General features: G+C 32.2%; 1 protein-coding gene across 1 annotated transcript in view; it reads right to left on the reverse strand.

Moving 5' to 3' along the window:
- The window catches only part of LOC133193447 (receptor-type tyrosine-protein phosphatase kappa-like), a 343287-nt gene that overhangs the window by 94607 nt on the left and 232455 nt on the right, over window positions 1–16225 (reverse strand). The window contains exon 2 of the mRNA XM_061329395.1: window positions 12231–12342. Within this exon, the coding sequence (XP_061185379.1) occupies window positions 12231–12328 (98 nt within the window). The 5' untranslated portion in view covers window positions 12329–12342. The remainder of the gene's footprint in view (window positions 1–12230; window positions 12343–16225) is intronic.

Consider the following 16225-nt stretch of genomic DNA (forward strand, 5'->3'; position numbering starts at 1 on the left):
TCAGTGACCTTCTAAAAGGGTTTCTCTTTTTCAAAGAAAAGAAAAGGAAGAAAATGTTTATTTTCGTAATATGATAAAATTTGGACATACCGGTAATATTTATTCTCAATGTCATGCGGCCGATTGTAACGGGAAAAAAAAAAGCAATGTAGGGTAGCATTAACATTTTTAGATTAAAAAATGCCTTTTTGTATACCATAAATACATGGTTAAAGAATTTATTAACTACATTTAAATTAAAGAAGTTTAAGGAACCTGTCTTTTTTTATGGAGGGGTGGAGGGTGGGGGGTGGGATTTATTGCAATTTCGCAAATGATCAAGGATAGGATTTGGTATTCCTAAAGAAACCACAATAAAAACCTATATTCTATTTTTTTTTACATTAGTTACATCGGGATCGTATCTTGTCATTGTCATTTTGACGCTTCGTAATTAACGTCAAATTTAACGTTAAGTTAAACGTTTTACTGAAAGCGTAAAAGTTATCTCCCCCAGTGTGTTGTACGTCTTTAAGGATTAGAATTACCTCTTTCACCTCTGACAGAGGGTTTAAAGAAATAAGGAATGCTGACTCATGATCAATTAGCAGACGAACAAGATCTATGGCCGCTCCAGGTACTGGAAATTGTGCAGATATAAATTCCTCAGCTCGGGTGAATGACTGTATATTCAAAGAGATTCAAAGTATTGAGTAAATACATATAGACATGCATACAAAATGTGACAAATTTACACAAAAAGTACGCGACACGTTAATAAAAATATGCATGTATCATATACGAGGGGTTATCGAAAAGTTCGTGGACTAGCGCCATAAGATTAAAACCGCTTTAGGTACATCAATGAATTTTAAAACATTTAGTTAGCATCATCTTTTCTATCTATAGAATAAACCATAAATCTTAAGTTTTTTTTAAAAATAAATTTATAATGTTTTTGTAAGCAATTGTATGTCCAGGCGGCGCAACCTCCAATATGACGTTTTTTCCACCTGAGTGTAACTGAGAAAAACTCTTTTGATATGAACATTTGTCATAAAAAAATCCTGTTATTTCAGGCATGTGGTACGACACAATTGTTCTGTAAAATTTGCCATGTTTACCCCATTCTGTACATTCTCTGAAATTTTATCGTAAATTTTATATAGATTGTCCAAAAAATTAAGGCTTGAAAATGACGTCAAAAAGGGGGAGGGGTTTCTTTTTCCATCATTCTATAAAGTTACGAACCTGGAAAAACTGGTATAGACCTACGGAATGTTAAAACGGGCAAAAGAGAAATAAAATGCATCCAGAGTGTTTGTTTTTAAATGCCCAAAAAGATTCAGAGAGTGAAAGATGCACAGTTAATGTCGATTTGTAGTCAGGGTGTCAAAAATCAGTCACGTCGAAAAGTGACGTTGATCATGTGTTGTACAATTTGATCTCCAACAAGCTAAGTATTCTGGCATAATCAAGTGAGGATCTTTCCCTTTGTATAGATCCATTTACAATATAATATGCATTGAAAGCAGCTGTTCATGACATTATAAAGTCATATATATAAACTAGATGGGCTTCAGGCCTTACTTAACTCCAGATAATCTCATCAAGATAAGGTGTGAGGTAGAGAGAGAGTGGACAATGAGAAACAATGACGTTGTCGGGCGTCATGAAACTAAACGCCGACAGCGCCGGGTGATCATAGAATGTCTTTTTTAGTTTAGAATAATTTGGAAAATTATCAACGTATCGAGCTAAAATTTTCAACATTTCTTAAACTTTTGTTCTTTTATGTTTCTTATAAATTTTGTAAGCACAGACTACATAGTATTAATTTTATCGTATCAGTCCACGAACTTTTTGATAAACCCTCGTAAAAATTTATTTTTTTGATAAATTACAAGGATTGTTCAAAAAATTTTCATACAAGGTCTTTGTAATATTTACTTGATAAATTCCGAACATCATCATATATAAGGACATTTTTTTGAAAATTTATTCCAAATGATTAAAAGGAACTCATGCCACTTAATCAATTCACAAATTAATATGTTTTATAGACTGTACTTAAAAGCATTGTAATGTTGAAACTATATTGTCATAATAATAAGTCGTAAAAAATACTTTTCCATTACATTTACACACAGTTTTGGGTCTTACACACTTGTTTAAAACTTTCTATACAATAGTATTTAGTTGATAACAACAGGTTCAGTAGCATACATGTAGGTCTATTACTAGTATCATTTTTCAGTTTTTTTTTTTTTTTATCGCGTATGTCTGCTTCCACAATATCCGCAATCGTGAAGAGCCTAATCTCTTTTCATGACGTTATTTACTCTTGATCAGTTTTTACTGATAATCCGTTTCCAATCAGACCGTATACTGCCTGGTACAGAGCCTTTATCATTCAAAAACTAACAATGTCATTTACACACCAATGCACCACACACTTTTGAGTTTTCTTTTCTTCAAGCTTTACAGAGTTCATTCTGTAGTTTTCCAGAGTACAAACAACACAGCTCAAAATTTTATCGTTAATCGCTTGCAATTGCTCCGTGACTTTTTCAGAGATATGACTAAATACATTATCAGGTGCATTGCTTGTAAATTACAAAATTTTGACCTTCTCCATAATCCCATTTTTGCAGTTTTAAATTTTGAATGATACTGATATATTTCATTATATTTTGAAATTGTAAATTCAAACCATTCGAATTTATTATAAAAACATGTCTGCCAAATTTGGAATTAAAAAAAAGTATAATAGAATTTCGGAAACTTTTCGAACATCCCTTTTATACATTTATATGAGTCACGTCTTTTATATTACAAGTACATACAGAAACATTCACTGCATTGTAGTAGGATTCTCGGCCAGGAAGATGAGATGTCAGATAGACAAGGTATTCCTCAACTGCATATGAAAGAGTCATGAAGATGCATTAGACAAAATTAGCCTCCTTCAAAATAATAGTTAAACTCTTGTAACCATTTTTTTGCTAAACTGAAGATAATGTACATTGCTTTTGTAAGCGATATTCACAAATACGTTAAAATAATAAGCATGAAATTAACAAGTCCATTTGCTTAAATAAAAATAAGTTAAATCAAAAGATAAGTAAATCAAAAGAGAATTTCCGGACGTATATACCTGGTAAAATAGATTTTGTAAAGTTCAGTTTTAAAAACTTCTTTCCACTCTTGAAATCATGGGCATCATATCGTGGTTTTAAACTAATCAGTTCCTAAAAAAATCAAATCAAGGTGGAAGGTATTGTTGATTTTGTAAGTTATCGATAGTAACATAAATAACATATAAACGCTATGGATATAAATTGTACATTTATTTATTGAAATTGCAAGCAAAGTTTTTATAATCATCAAATCATCACAAAAAGCTCAAAATAATATTTAATATCTATCTAAATGTATAAACCCTGTTATTTCTTACGTTGAATTCGTTAGTGAGTTGTTTCTGTGTATCTATTTTGTTCACATCTCCATACGGACCGAGAAAATCATCTTTCTTCCTATACTGCGATTTTCTTCTGAAGAACTCGAACAAAGCATGGTACAAAAACACATACTGGTCCTAAAATGATAATTTTTCTTCTTACTTTTTCAATGCATACCTCAACTTTAAACTGTATTATATTTATCAAGCTAAATGTTGTTTTTTTTTTTTTTTTTTTTTTTTTTTTTTTTTTTTTTTTTTTTTAAATACTGTAAAGCAACTATTATTCGCGTCTTTTTTTATTCGCGAATCGTCACTTTGAAACCAATCTGCGACAATTAATGTTCACGACTGAGTAAACATTCTCTACAATTACAAAGCAAAATAATTGGTTCTCGGCGATGAATATTCGCGAGTTAATGTAGGTCGCGAAACTTGCGGATATTTCTCGCACGCGAATAAAAGTTGGTATACAATGTTACATACAGAAGCAGATCTCTCTCTCTCTCTCTCTCTCTCTCTCTCTCTCTCTCTCTCTCTGTATGTATGTGTGTATCTCGATCTCTTACCTTTCTTCAAGAAAGAGCAGTAAAGTAAGAAAACGTCAGTGATTATGGATTGTAGTGTATTTATCTTACGTACCACATTCTGTATCATTGTCATCCTGTCTTTACGCATGGCCTTGACATACTCTTTGACATTGACCTTGCCCTTGTCCTTGCCATACCTGGACAGAACGTCAAGGGCAATGAATGTTCCGGTTCGTCCAATTCCTGCACTAAACACATTTTAAAAGAAAACAAAAATACCTTTTGGGCATTGTAACTGATACATGCGATCTTGAATATAAAGAAATGTCAAATCAGAGTAGTTTCTCTTAGGAAATGAATATACGAGGGTTGTTCGGATAAGTTCGTGGACTACTGTCATAACTTTTTTACTTAACATCATATTATATCCAAATTTGGAAGAACTATTTTAACAGTAAATTCAAGTGATTTGTATTAAAAAAGTTTAAAATATCGTGAATTATTTAAAATTTCTTTAGACTTAAAAAATGCGAAAATCGGATCACGGAGCAGGTCATTTTTTTTTTAATTTACAATCAAGACACTAAATAATATCTGAAGTCATATCTTCTGTAAAACGACACAAACGGAAAAATTCTACACCTTCAATATTTTTTTCTAAGAATTTTTACATCTTTTCTGATTTCAAATTATGGCTTAATATTTAACTTCGCTGAAAAGAACTCAGTTTCAGAAGATAGGTAGTCCTCATTGAAAAAGGCAAAAAAGATGACGTCGTAGAATGTCACGGGGCAGCAGTAAACCATACAATTTTTGTGTTTTACTCTGGAAAACTCCAGAAAAAAAAACTGAAAATGCCTGAGGAAGTAGGAAATTTGTCAAAAGCGAACCATGCATGTGTGTGTATATGGTACAAGCGTTATTTGAATGATAGACTACTCCGCTTAGATGATGGTGATCTGAGAAAACGGATTATCCGTAAAAATCTTACCAAAAACATTGAAAACCTAGTAACGTCAAGAGTTTTGCGCTTCACAGATGCTGATCTCGTGAAAGCACACTTATGCAGTGAAAAAAAAAAAAAAATATAACATCGACAAATAAAATGATGCTTCTGAAACAGTTGTTAGCAAAATAGATTTCAAGTGATAAAGAAACGTTTTAATGAGTGCACTGGTATTGGGCAATACTGTGGGAAATGTATAGGAATAGTATTTTTGAGAACCTCATGTCGGTATGTTTTTGACGTTACAGTGTTTTTGAGTTTGCTCCGTGGTTACAAAACATGTTGTTTTTTAAATTAAATAACATGAATTCTATTAAATCACATGAAATGAAACTTCACACTTAAACAAAATAAATATTTTTTACATATGATAATGACCTTATTTTAAATATCTTGAAGATAGTATAATGAAGATTGGCATAGTCCACGAACTTTCCGAACAAACCTCGTATATGAACATAATTATAAAATGAATTTAAGTTTCTTGTATTCTTTGAATTTGAAGATGCTTCCTTAGAAATCTTGTTTACAGTAAGGTAGCAATTTAAATTATAGATATGGTACTCGTATTCTATCCCATTAATGTATTATATCTAAGCATATCCTTTTGTTATTACCTGCAGTGGACAACTATTGGGTGTTGGGAAGGCTTGACTTTGTGTCGAAAGTGACGATGAAAGACAACCAGATTTAGAGGGTTTGGAGTTCCGTGATCTGGCCACCGAGTGTAGTGATATTGCACGACCGTCTTTGACCCAGTGACCTAAATTGAAATAGTTCCTAATTTACAATGCAAAAGACACACTTCTTTTGTTTTGTTAAGTTTTTACTTTGTAAATTTATTGTTTAGATATTAATTTGAAATTTATAAAACTGTGAATTCTGAATACCCGCTTCTTTTGTACTGTCATTTTTCTTTCGACAAAATAAGCATATACTTTCTCTTCTACCAAAGTTACAGAAAATGGATTGATGTCCAATTCCTTTCCTTCATCTGGCCAATATTGATGACATTTCACCTAAAAGTTTAACAAAAATAAAAAAAGAACCATTAAGCAATGGTAATGGGATAAAATTTAAACTTTTGCAACTTAGGTCTGCATAAATATTTTTCTCTAAATAACGGGCTTTGAATAATGATTCATAATTGTCATAATTTTGAAATTAAAAAAATAAATAAGATAAAAAAATTGCAAATCAACAGGCTTTGGTCGCAGCATATTTAGAAATCAGCTTTACCTTGTTTTGCTGAGAAGAAGATTCATGTATTTTTAAAAGTTTTACAATTTACATTTAGGCCATAAGTGCTCAATTGGCAATACTGTGGAAAAAAATGGAACTCAACTATGTGTCAGTATCACTAGCTGCAACATGTTATTCAATGGAATGAATAATTGCATGTTATTCTTCTTCCAGTTCGAGAATTTTTAGTCAGATAGAGAGGTCACCATATACCGGTGAAGGGTTTCAAATTTAGGCCTTTACTCGGCACTCAGGGCCATTGAGCAATGAGGGTTCTTTATCAAATCAACGCCTAATATGACACGTGGCCTCGGTTTTTAAGGTCTCATCCGAAGGACCCGCAACTTTCACTTCAAAGTGCCGAGCGCTTGGCGAAGGACCAGTTGCTAACTATTTTTTTTTTATCAACTTAGGTCAGTCGCGGCCGAGGTTTGCGTCCATGACCTTCCTATCACGTAGTGTTATTCAAGAGGAAAAATATTTAAAATATATCTCTTAATACTCATTAAAAACTTTTACTCTTTATTCTTGTCCCACTACAATGATATGAACGTAAATTTATACAATTACGGAAATTAACGTTTCAAGTGAATACTTGTACAATGTACCGGTAGCTCATGTACGCAGGTGAGTTATAGGCATTTCTATGCAAATAGTCTAATTAAAATGCCTAAGGACTATATCTATTATACAGAGAAAGTCAAAACTTATTGTCTAATACACACTTGGTACCCACGACATGAGATAGCCATTACACATGATGTCGTCATATTATGACGTCATTGTTCTTTACTACACAAGACTAAAATGGATATCAACAAAAATGCTTCGGCGTTAGGGCATGCTCTATTTTATTTAACTGAAACAAGGTATATTTAGAAGTAAAATATTCCAAAGTTTGCTGGTATTGCTGCATAATACCAACAGCTCAGTTGTATAATTTTTATTTGTAAAGTTTTAAGTTGAATCAGGGTAAGATGTACAATCTGATATAAGTTTCCTCAAATTCCGATCAAATGAGAATATGCCTAGGATTTGTGCAGCAGTTTTATTAATCTATTGAATATTATTCTTAGCATTAAAATACCGTTCACGGTAGCTCAGTCGGTAGAGCGCTCGCTCCGTGATCGGGAGGTCGTGAGTTCGAATCTCGGCCGCGACAGACCTAAGTCGATAAAAAATAGGTAGCAACTGTTCCTTCGCCATGCGCTCGGCAATTTGAAGTGAAAGTTGCGGGTCCTTCGGTTGAGACCTTAAATACCGAGGCCCCGTGTCACGGCAGGCGTTGGCACGATAAAGATCCCTCACTGCTCAATGGCCCTGAGTGCCAAATAAAGGTCAAAATTTGAAACCCTTCACCGGTATATGGTGACGTCTCTATATGAGTGAAAAATTCTCGAATGGGACGTAAAACAACATACAATCAATCAATTAATCAATCTTAGCATTAAATAATTTTTATGTAAAAATAAATAAAATAATCCCTTGCGCCGAAGCTGTTTTGTTGATGTGTTTTATTACCTCCATTAGGTAAGATCAGTGACGTCATAATATGACGTCATAATGTGTACTGGCTATAACATATCTTGAGTACTAAGTATGCATAAAAGAAATGAATCTACATTTTTTCTGAATAATAAATATACCTCTTATGCGTTTTCATTAGCTCATTTGTATAGAAACGCCTAAACCTAACCTTAATTCACATGTGTACTCGTCAGAAGAAAAGGGGATGCAATAATTCTCCTCATCCCTTTATTAAACTTCAATCAATCCTCTACTATACTTTCATCCTAACTCGCCGATAATGATTGAAATAATGTAAAATCAACATTTACAACGCTGTAGCTTTGGTCAGGAAGTTGTTTTTCATTGTTCAGGGGTTCTTAAGGAAAAATAACAACAATGAAATTATAAACTTATTTTAAATATTTTGCAATTAAATGCGCGGACCTTCTTTTCAACATATTTGAATTATTACTTGTAATGGATGTTTCTGCGAAGTTTGAGGGGACTTGACAGAGAGCGGGGAAAAGAAATCTAAAAAATGTGATTTGACAACAAGATAAAAAGAATAGGATGAAAGGAAACATTAACAGAGAAACTTTGATCAGAAAAACTTTCACGAACCTGTGGCTCAAGTGACTTACAACAGTCTTAATATCATAGTAATTGAAATGAATTACTTAATGTACTGAAACATATAAAGTAATGCATAAAATCCATGTGTTATCTAACCTTTGGTCCCTCAATAAGGTTGGTCAGCATTACAATGTATTCTACATGTTCCTGCCAAATCATTCTCCAATGGTCTACTAATGTGTTTTCACGAGGGCCTTTAAAATATGTTATTTAAGTAAACATTTAGTGAAAGAAACATTCTAAGGTGAAAGATTCTTTATAATCATTTATAAGTATTATTTTAAAATATTCTCCAGAATCATTATCAGATGGAATTAGAAAATCAAATTTGATTTTCTTACCTTGACAAGCAATGAATTCCCGTTTTCCTTCAGTATTCTAAAACATCAAATGTTAGGATACATTCAAAATGACAATAATGTCAAGTAAATACTATTATAACAGAAATGCTAATTAGAGTAAATAATTTGTGTTTATTACCTCAATATAGTTGGCATTGATGTAATCGGAAGTAAAACCCTTCATTTCTAAAATAACGCGGGAATGATCATCTAAAACAAAAACATGAATTTAAATCATTAGTGTCTAAAACATTGCAATCACATACTATTTTAGAGAAACTAAAATAAATTCATTTATGGTAATGCAACATATCAAAATACTTTAAATATTTATCAAAGAATTAAATGTATTGAACATAAGTGATCAAAATTCATATTTTACAAACACTTATAAAAGAATATTTAACAAATGTTTAATATTGTAGAATATTAAAATTGAAAATATTTTAAAAGAATATCAAATTGTAACCAATGGCTTTAAAACCATTATTCAGAATCTTCTACATCTTAATTTTATGATAGATCTGGAATTGTATAAATACGATCTAATTGAAAATGAAAAGATTAAAAAAAATGACAAGAAAGAATAATTTTACATGGAAACGTGGTTTTAAATCTATTTTTAGGCATGTTTTCTGCTGTTTTGGCGATTTCACAGGCAAATCGTTCTCCATAAGGAAGAGACTGAAATAGAGATACTGCTCGGTGATGAAAGGGAATTATGCAAAACGGGAATTTGAAAACGCATTGTTATGAAAATGTGATAAAAGGAATACATTGAAATGATCAAAGGAAAAAAATATTTCTGCGCAGCACAGTTAAGGCTGCAATAAGGAGGCGGGGCCTAATTTTTACGGGAAATTCTTACTATGACATCACACAAATGTATATGTTCTTCAAATTACCATGGAATGAAATGATTTGCTATTTTAAACTGTTCGATAGCTTTAAACTACATCAATACTTACTATTGCATGTATTTTTGTCTTTGGTTTAATCCCACAGAGCAATATATAAACAATTCACTGATCGCAATGCACTTGTCAATGTGACGTCATATCTCAAAATTTGACGCAGTATGTTTTATACAATGAAAAATGTATTTTGTAAGTAAATAAAATATATTTGCAGATATATAAGAGGCCATTAACTTGGATGCGATGTATATTTTATGATTTTAATCATATACTTCCAGTACATTTCATAGACAAGCGATACTGCCGTATATTTGTGTGCAGATTCATTGAAGGGTAATAGAAGGGTCGTAATAAATTGATATATTGCAAGGGCATACCCTCAATGAATTATGACAAGCTTTTACACATAAACTCAAGAGGTATGAAGATATTTGAAAAGTGCTGCTAACCTGATGAAATCTTGCAAATGAATTAATCATATCTATATTTAATGTACTTGACCAGCAAAATATTCAGCATACGGTCTAACAAACGTAATTTTAGCAGTCATATAGTAGAATCTATATAGGTTCGCAGCACTTTTCACAAACTACAAAGAGTGTTGAAAATAATTATAAATTAAACTTAGATTTTCAACGTGGTTATGCCCTTGCAATATTGGAATTTATAGATGACCTCAATACTGCAGGTATGTTTGCTAAAATCACGTGACTGCCACATTACGTCACAAGTCTAGGTAAGAAATCTAATCGTCCCCAACATGTAGTTTTCAACCACATTACATTTGTCTGATAATAGTAAAGTCCTAAAAAGAATCGCCCATCCTTGTAAAGAATGTATTTTCTATATAAAAATTCGCCGATATTTCCAATTGTCACCTTAACTGTACTGCGTGGTTAAGAATGCTCATTTGTTTTTATAGAAGATGTAGTACACATTACTTTTTAAGCTTGAAAAGGGGAAAAAATATGAAAATTTAAATTTAAATAAACAAAGGTTTTGGGCTTAAAAGGTGAAATTGTACAAAATGAACATGACAATCAGCAATTCACTATTCTAATTGTAACCTAAAATATACACGTATTGACCTTGAATTCCTTTTGAAATCCATCCTTTTCCTTGCCTTCCCTCTGTGTGATTACATTCAGTAAGTCAGACAGAGCTATATCCTTAGCCACAGACAGGTCATTATAATATACAGCATCCTCTGGGTTTTCTTTCTGGGGCTCTTCTTCTGGGTCCTCAATCGGAACAGACACGTTTCCTATGTTTGTGTATAACTTGTTTTCGGCAGCTAAACAAAATGGGAATAAAAATGTATTCTTATTTTTTTTTTTAAATCAAAAAAGAAAATCATACAAAGTAAAAAGATTTTCTGATATTTACTAAAATGCAAGCTGCTGAATTTTTTTTTTTTATAGTGGAATACATTTATATACTGAAACGCAAAAGAAACGCAACATCCTATATTAGGGGAAAATATTACATAAAGGATATAATTTTGCATATAAAAAAGGACATCTTCAACTTTGAAAATTGATTTTCATACCATTACCGGAAGTTAAGTTTGAGTCCGCTTAACAGAAATCAAAAATTGCATGTTTAACAAAACATTTGGTGATAATATGGGGTTGTAAGGGTTTGTATCTGTTCATCATACGTAATGCAGGAATATTCCGAAAAATAAATTCTCCTTTCTTTTCTGTAAGCGATGCCAAGGCTTCCTGAAAATGACGTAAGTACGCATTTCCATTGCTCTAGCTGGAAAATCTCAAAATAAAGGCGATGGAGAGTTGCAGTTGCAAATATGCCCTACATCACGCCTCAAGAGGCTCTTGCGTATCATTAGCATGAATGACAGTCAATGGACCGGAAGTCCAAGGGTTACTACACTGCACTAGGCTAGAGAAAATATTACCTAATCATCTGAAAAACGGGCATTTAGAAATTTTAATTTAAAAATGACAAAGATTATTTCTTTCGCTCAGATCTCGAGATAGATATAACTATTGTATCGTAGAAATCAAGCTGCAATTGTTGTGCATGGCAGTCTTGCACACTGTAATTGAATGGCCAGGGTGGGGATGGGGGTGTTTTAACAGTCATGTGTTACTTTCTAAAGTTAAAAGACAATCATTTAACATTTTTTCAAATCGCTGATGTTTTTTAAATCCTGTTTTACCTTACTGTATTCATTTTTGAAAATCATTGGATAAAGAATTCAAATATATGTAGATTACTGCTTGTTGCATTTCTTTTGCGTTTCAGTATATATCGACTTATTTGTAACTTATTATTTATAATCACGTAGAATATAAAATGCTGTTTAAAAGGTACTTAATTCCTGAGAAGAGAATCTGCGGTTCCATTTATTGAACAAAATAACACAAATCTTGTTTAAACTGTAATTATGATATTACATTTTTCAGAAGAAATGTCACATTCCTTGTGGAAAAGAACTGAACTTAATTGGGACTCAGAATGCTTTCGTCTTCTTAGCCTATGGAAAAATATTGAAATACTTCAGTAACAATTGGAAGAAGTTCTGATATAAAAGCATTCAATTTTAACACATCATTATTCATTTATATAAGTTTAAAACGTTAGACTTACCTTATGAATAAAATTGCAGAGATAATAATTAGGATCAACAAAATTAGAGCAACTCCTGCTCCCACAGCGACAGGTGTAGTTGGAAATGATGTTTGCATACTTCTAGCGAGAACTATAAAGGAAAAGCAGCACCACTTTATCTATACCAATGTTATATGAAATGAATATTTGATATACACCGTAGCAGAGTGTGAACTGTTTATCATACGTATATATTTTTTATTTTTCAAAAAGTAAGCTAAAAGAATTGTTCGTGTCAGATAATGTAGAATGTCTCAGATGATTCATGGATGAAATAATGATACCCTAATTGGCATATGTATTTTTACCGTTCCTTTTTGGAATTATAAATCAAATCGAAAGTTAAGACGTTTTTCAAACCTATAGAATTTCAAGATAATGGAAATGCGCTTAGCCTATCAAATGTGATAGGTTAATCTTAGCACTTTTATCATATCTGTAATACCTGTACATTTTTCATCAATATAATCGCCATTGCATCCTCCAATGCATGATCCATTGTTTGAAAAACACGTTCCATTTAGACAGCTCAAACTACATGCGTGTTCACATAAAGCACCGTAGTAGTATGGGTTACATTCTTTATCAAAACATGCAAATGAGAAAAAAGGTTATTTTGATAAATTTATTAAACTATTAAAAGTTTACAAATTTCAGAATTTTAAGACACCGGACAAATGTTATTTCTACCTGAAACGCTATCGAACAATCCATGGTTAAAAGAAATTGAAAGCAATTTATAAAAGCATTGATTTCATATTTTGAATATTTAAAAGAACTCTTTGAATTTATCATTTTAATAAAAAAGAATAGTTTCATCTTTATTAGGTTTACCATCACAAAAGGACCCTTGCCATCCTACTTTACACGTACAACTCCCATCAGTTTTAGCACAGTTGCTGTTGCACCCTCTTCCGCAAGTGTTTTGACATATGGCTCCAAATTGTCCAGCAACACAATCCTCGCAATTACCACTGTCTCTTTGGCATCCATTTCTGCAGTCAAGGTTACATGTGTTATTGCAGAAGTTCCCATATTTGCCAACATCACAGGTTCCTTTGCAATTACCAGTATCCCTGTCACATCCTGTCTGACAGGACGCGCTACATTCCGCTGAGCAATCAAATCCATAATGCGCTAAATCACATTCTACAATGACGATATCTTATTTAAAGATTTCACTCATTAAAAAAAATACGCCAGCAGGAGAAGGATACCATGGTTCTGTATGTATGTTCTTTGTAACTTTAAACTATCATAGCCATATGAACATTCATACACTTTAATTCAAGTACATTTACACTTCTGAAAATGTATATGCATACATTCGCATATATTGCAAACGTTTTTGTGTAGCACATAAATGGTAAATGCATAGGTTTACGAATCAGCAAATCAGATGAAATTACAACGTTAAATGGATCCATGTCATTTCATTTATTTTCATATTTTAACTACTCATGAAGTTCTATGTTAAGGCATTCAGTTTATCACTTAAAGGTGCTTAGACACAGATTTGAAGTTAATATTTACTCAATTTTTTTGTATAATTTCATGACTTATATGTTGCTATAGCATTTCATACGAGAATTTGATAAAAATCTTATTTTATCTGGAAGTTATTGAAACTTCGAATTTCTGGACGCATTTGATAGACACATCCTTGCACTTTCACAAATTTTAACTTTAGCCTTATTACTTTAGAAAAGTAGCAATTTTGTTGTTTATTAATGAAAAAAATATTAAAACTATAATGCAGAAATTTCCGAGTAGAAATGTAGAAAGCAAAATCCTCTCACCAGTATTGTCAGTCTGTGCTCAGTGGTGTGTGCAGAGTTTAACAATTGAACACACCCGGTAAAACGTAAATATTAACAACAACAGAGCTCGTGCCTCCTTTACAAAAACAGTTTACGTTTCACGGGTGTATTCAATTTGTTAAACTCTGTACACAACTACACAACACTGAGCACGGACTGACAATACTTAAGTGAGTGGGTTTTGCTTTTGCACATTTTTACTCTGAATTTTCTGGATTATAGATGTAATATTATTCAATAATACACAACAAAATTGCTACTTTTCTTAAGTATGAAGGATAAAGTTAAAAATTGTGGAAGTGCAAGGATGTGTTAATCAAATGCCTCCCGAAATTCATAGTTTCAATAATTTCCAGATTAAATAAGCTTTTAATTTTATTTTCGTTTGAAATTCTATAGCAACATAGAAGTTGTGATATTAAACAGAAAATTTGAGAATATATAAACGTCAAACCTGTGTCTATGCACCTTTAAGGACAGATGATACAAACGAATTTTTATCAGAAATCTTGAAAATAACAACTTTAGTAATGCTTATATATGTTGAATAAATAAATTTAGCAGCATATATTAAATTTTCATTTTTCATTCAAAATTTCACAGTAATTAGATTTAATGTGACAAAACTTCCTACGACTTCCGAGGATGATCGCAGAAAGGTGGAATATTGGACATCATAAAAAGTTTTCAATTTCTTTATATTTTAAAATTTTATTGAATGTATCATTTACAATCGAAGAAAGTCCAAAAATGTATACCAATCCAGACATCCTCTTTTTTGTTTATATTATCTGTCCTAAAGAAAAATAGTCCTGAAAGCTTGTTTGAAGAAATAAGTTCCTACCATCACAAGTAATTCCTGCCCAGTTTGTTTTACATCCTCCAATACAAGTTCCCTCATTGTTATAACACCCAGCTTGAGCACAATTGGGACTACATGACAAGTTGCAGAAGGAACCATAATATCCGATCTCGCAACCTTTATTACACTGGCCGGTGTTCTGGTCACAACTTCTTGAAACACAGTGGTCATTACAAATTTTCTTACATTGAGATCCATAACTTCCTTTACTGCATCCCAAACAATACCCATCGCTTTTTCTGCATATATAATTAAAGCAGTTCGTGCTACATGCTCTTTCACATTTGTCTCCAAAATATCCTACTTCACATACATTACAAAACCCATTGTTTCTGTCACATGTATCAGGGTTGCAATTACCACACCGTCTTTCACAGTTGTTACCGTAATACCCCACAATACATCCGTTTGTACAGAAGCCTGTCTTATAACACGTTTGTCCAGAGCATGTAGAACAATGTATGCTACATGTATCTCCATAGTATCCCTGTGTGCAAGAAAGGCAGTTTCCATCTCCTTTATTACAAGCGTTATTCAGACATTTTGAATGTTGACAGGGACTCGTACATTTTCTTCCCCAGAATCCCAAAGAACATGCTCCGATGCAGTTTCCGTACATGTCACAAGCACTGTCTACACAATTAGGGCTGCACGCTACTGAACATTAAAAAAAAAATTAATAGACCTTTAATCTTCAGGGAAATCTCAGGTTTGATTATTTATAATTTTACTTATTTTTTTCCGTAAAAAACTCGATTAATTTGACGCGTTTACGAGCTTTGAGAACAAGGTCCCATATTTTCAACAAAGTTTGAATTTGATTTATGTTCAACATCTATAGTTTTTAGTCGTAATGTTAGGTCAAATGAAAAAGTTAATATGAATACGTTAACCACAATTAGTACACAAATCAAAATGCAAAAACAAGTACTTTTAAATGCAGACAATCATATTGACTTATAAGGAGAATAATGGTTCTGTGTCACTTTAAGAGCTAAGATCAAGATTTCTCATAAGACCAATTACATGTAGATGCAAAGACTACAAAAAGGTTATGTTCTGACTAAATAATATAGTGAAATTGGGAATTGATGGATCAAATCTTATAACCTATGAGGAACTTTTGCGAAAGTCAATGCAAAATATAGGTACATGTATTAATGATATGGTCATGTTTTGAAATTTTCCTATCTAAAGATACTTAATGTATATTGTACAGAAGTTATTGGATTAAGGAAGACCTCTAATTTTCGGATAACCTTTTCCAAGTTCAGGGTTGAATTTGACATTAT

This window comes from Saccostrea echinata, unplaced genomic scaffold (assembly GCF_033153115.1).
Source record: "Saccostrea echinata isolate AGI-Se365-2 ecotype Australia unplaced genomic scaffold, CSIRO_AGI_Sech_v1 ptg000027l, whole genome shotgun sequence".
Lineage (NCBI taxonomy): Eukaryota > Metazoa > Mollusca > Bivalvia > Ostreida > Ostreidae > Saccostrea > Saccostrea echinata.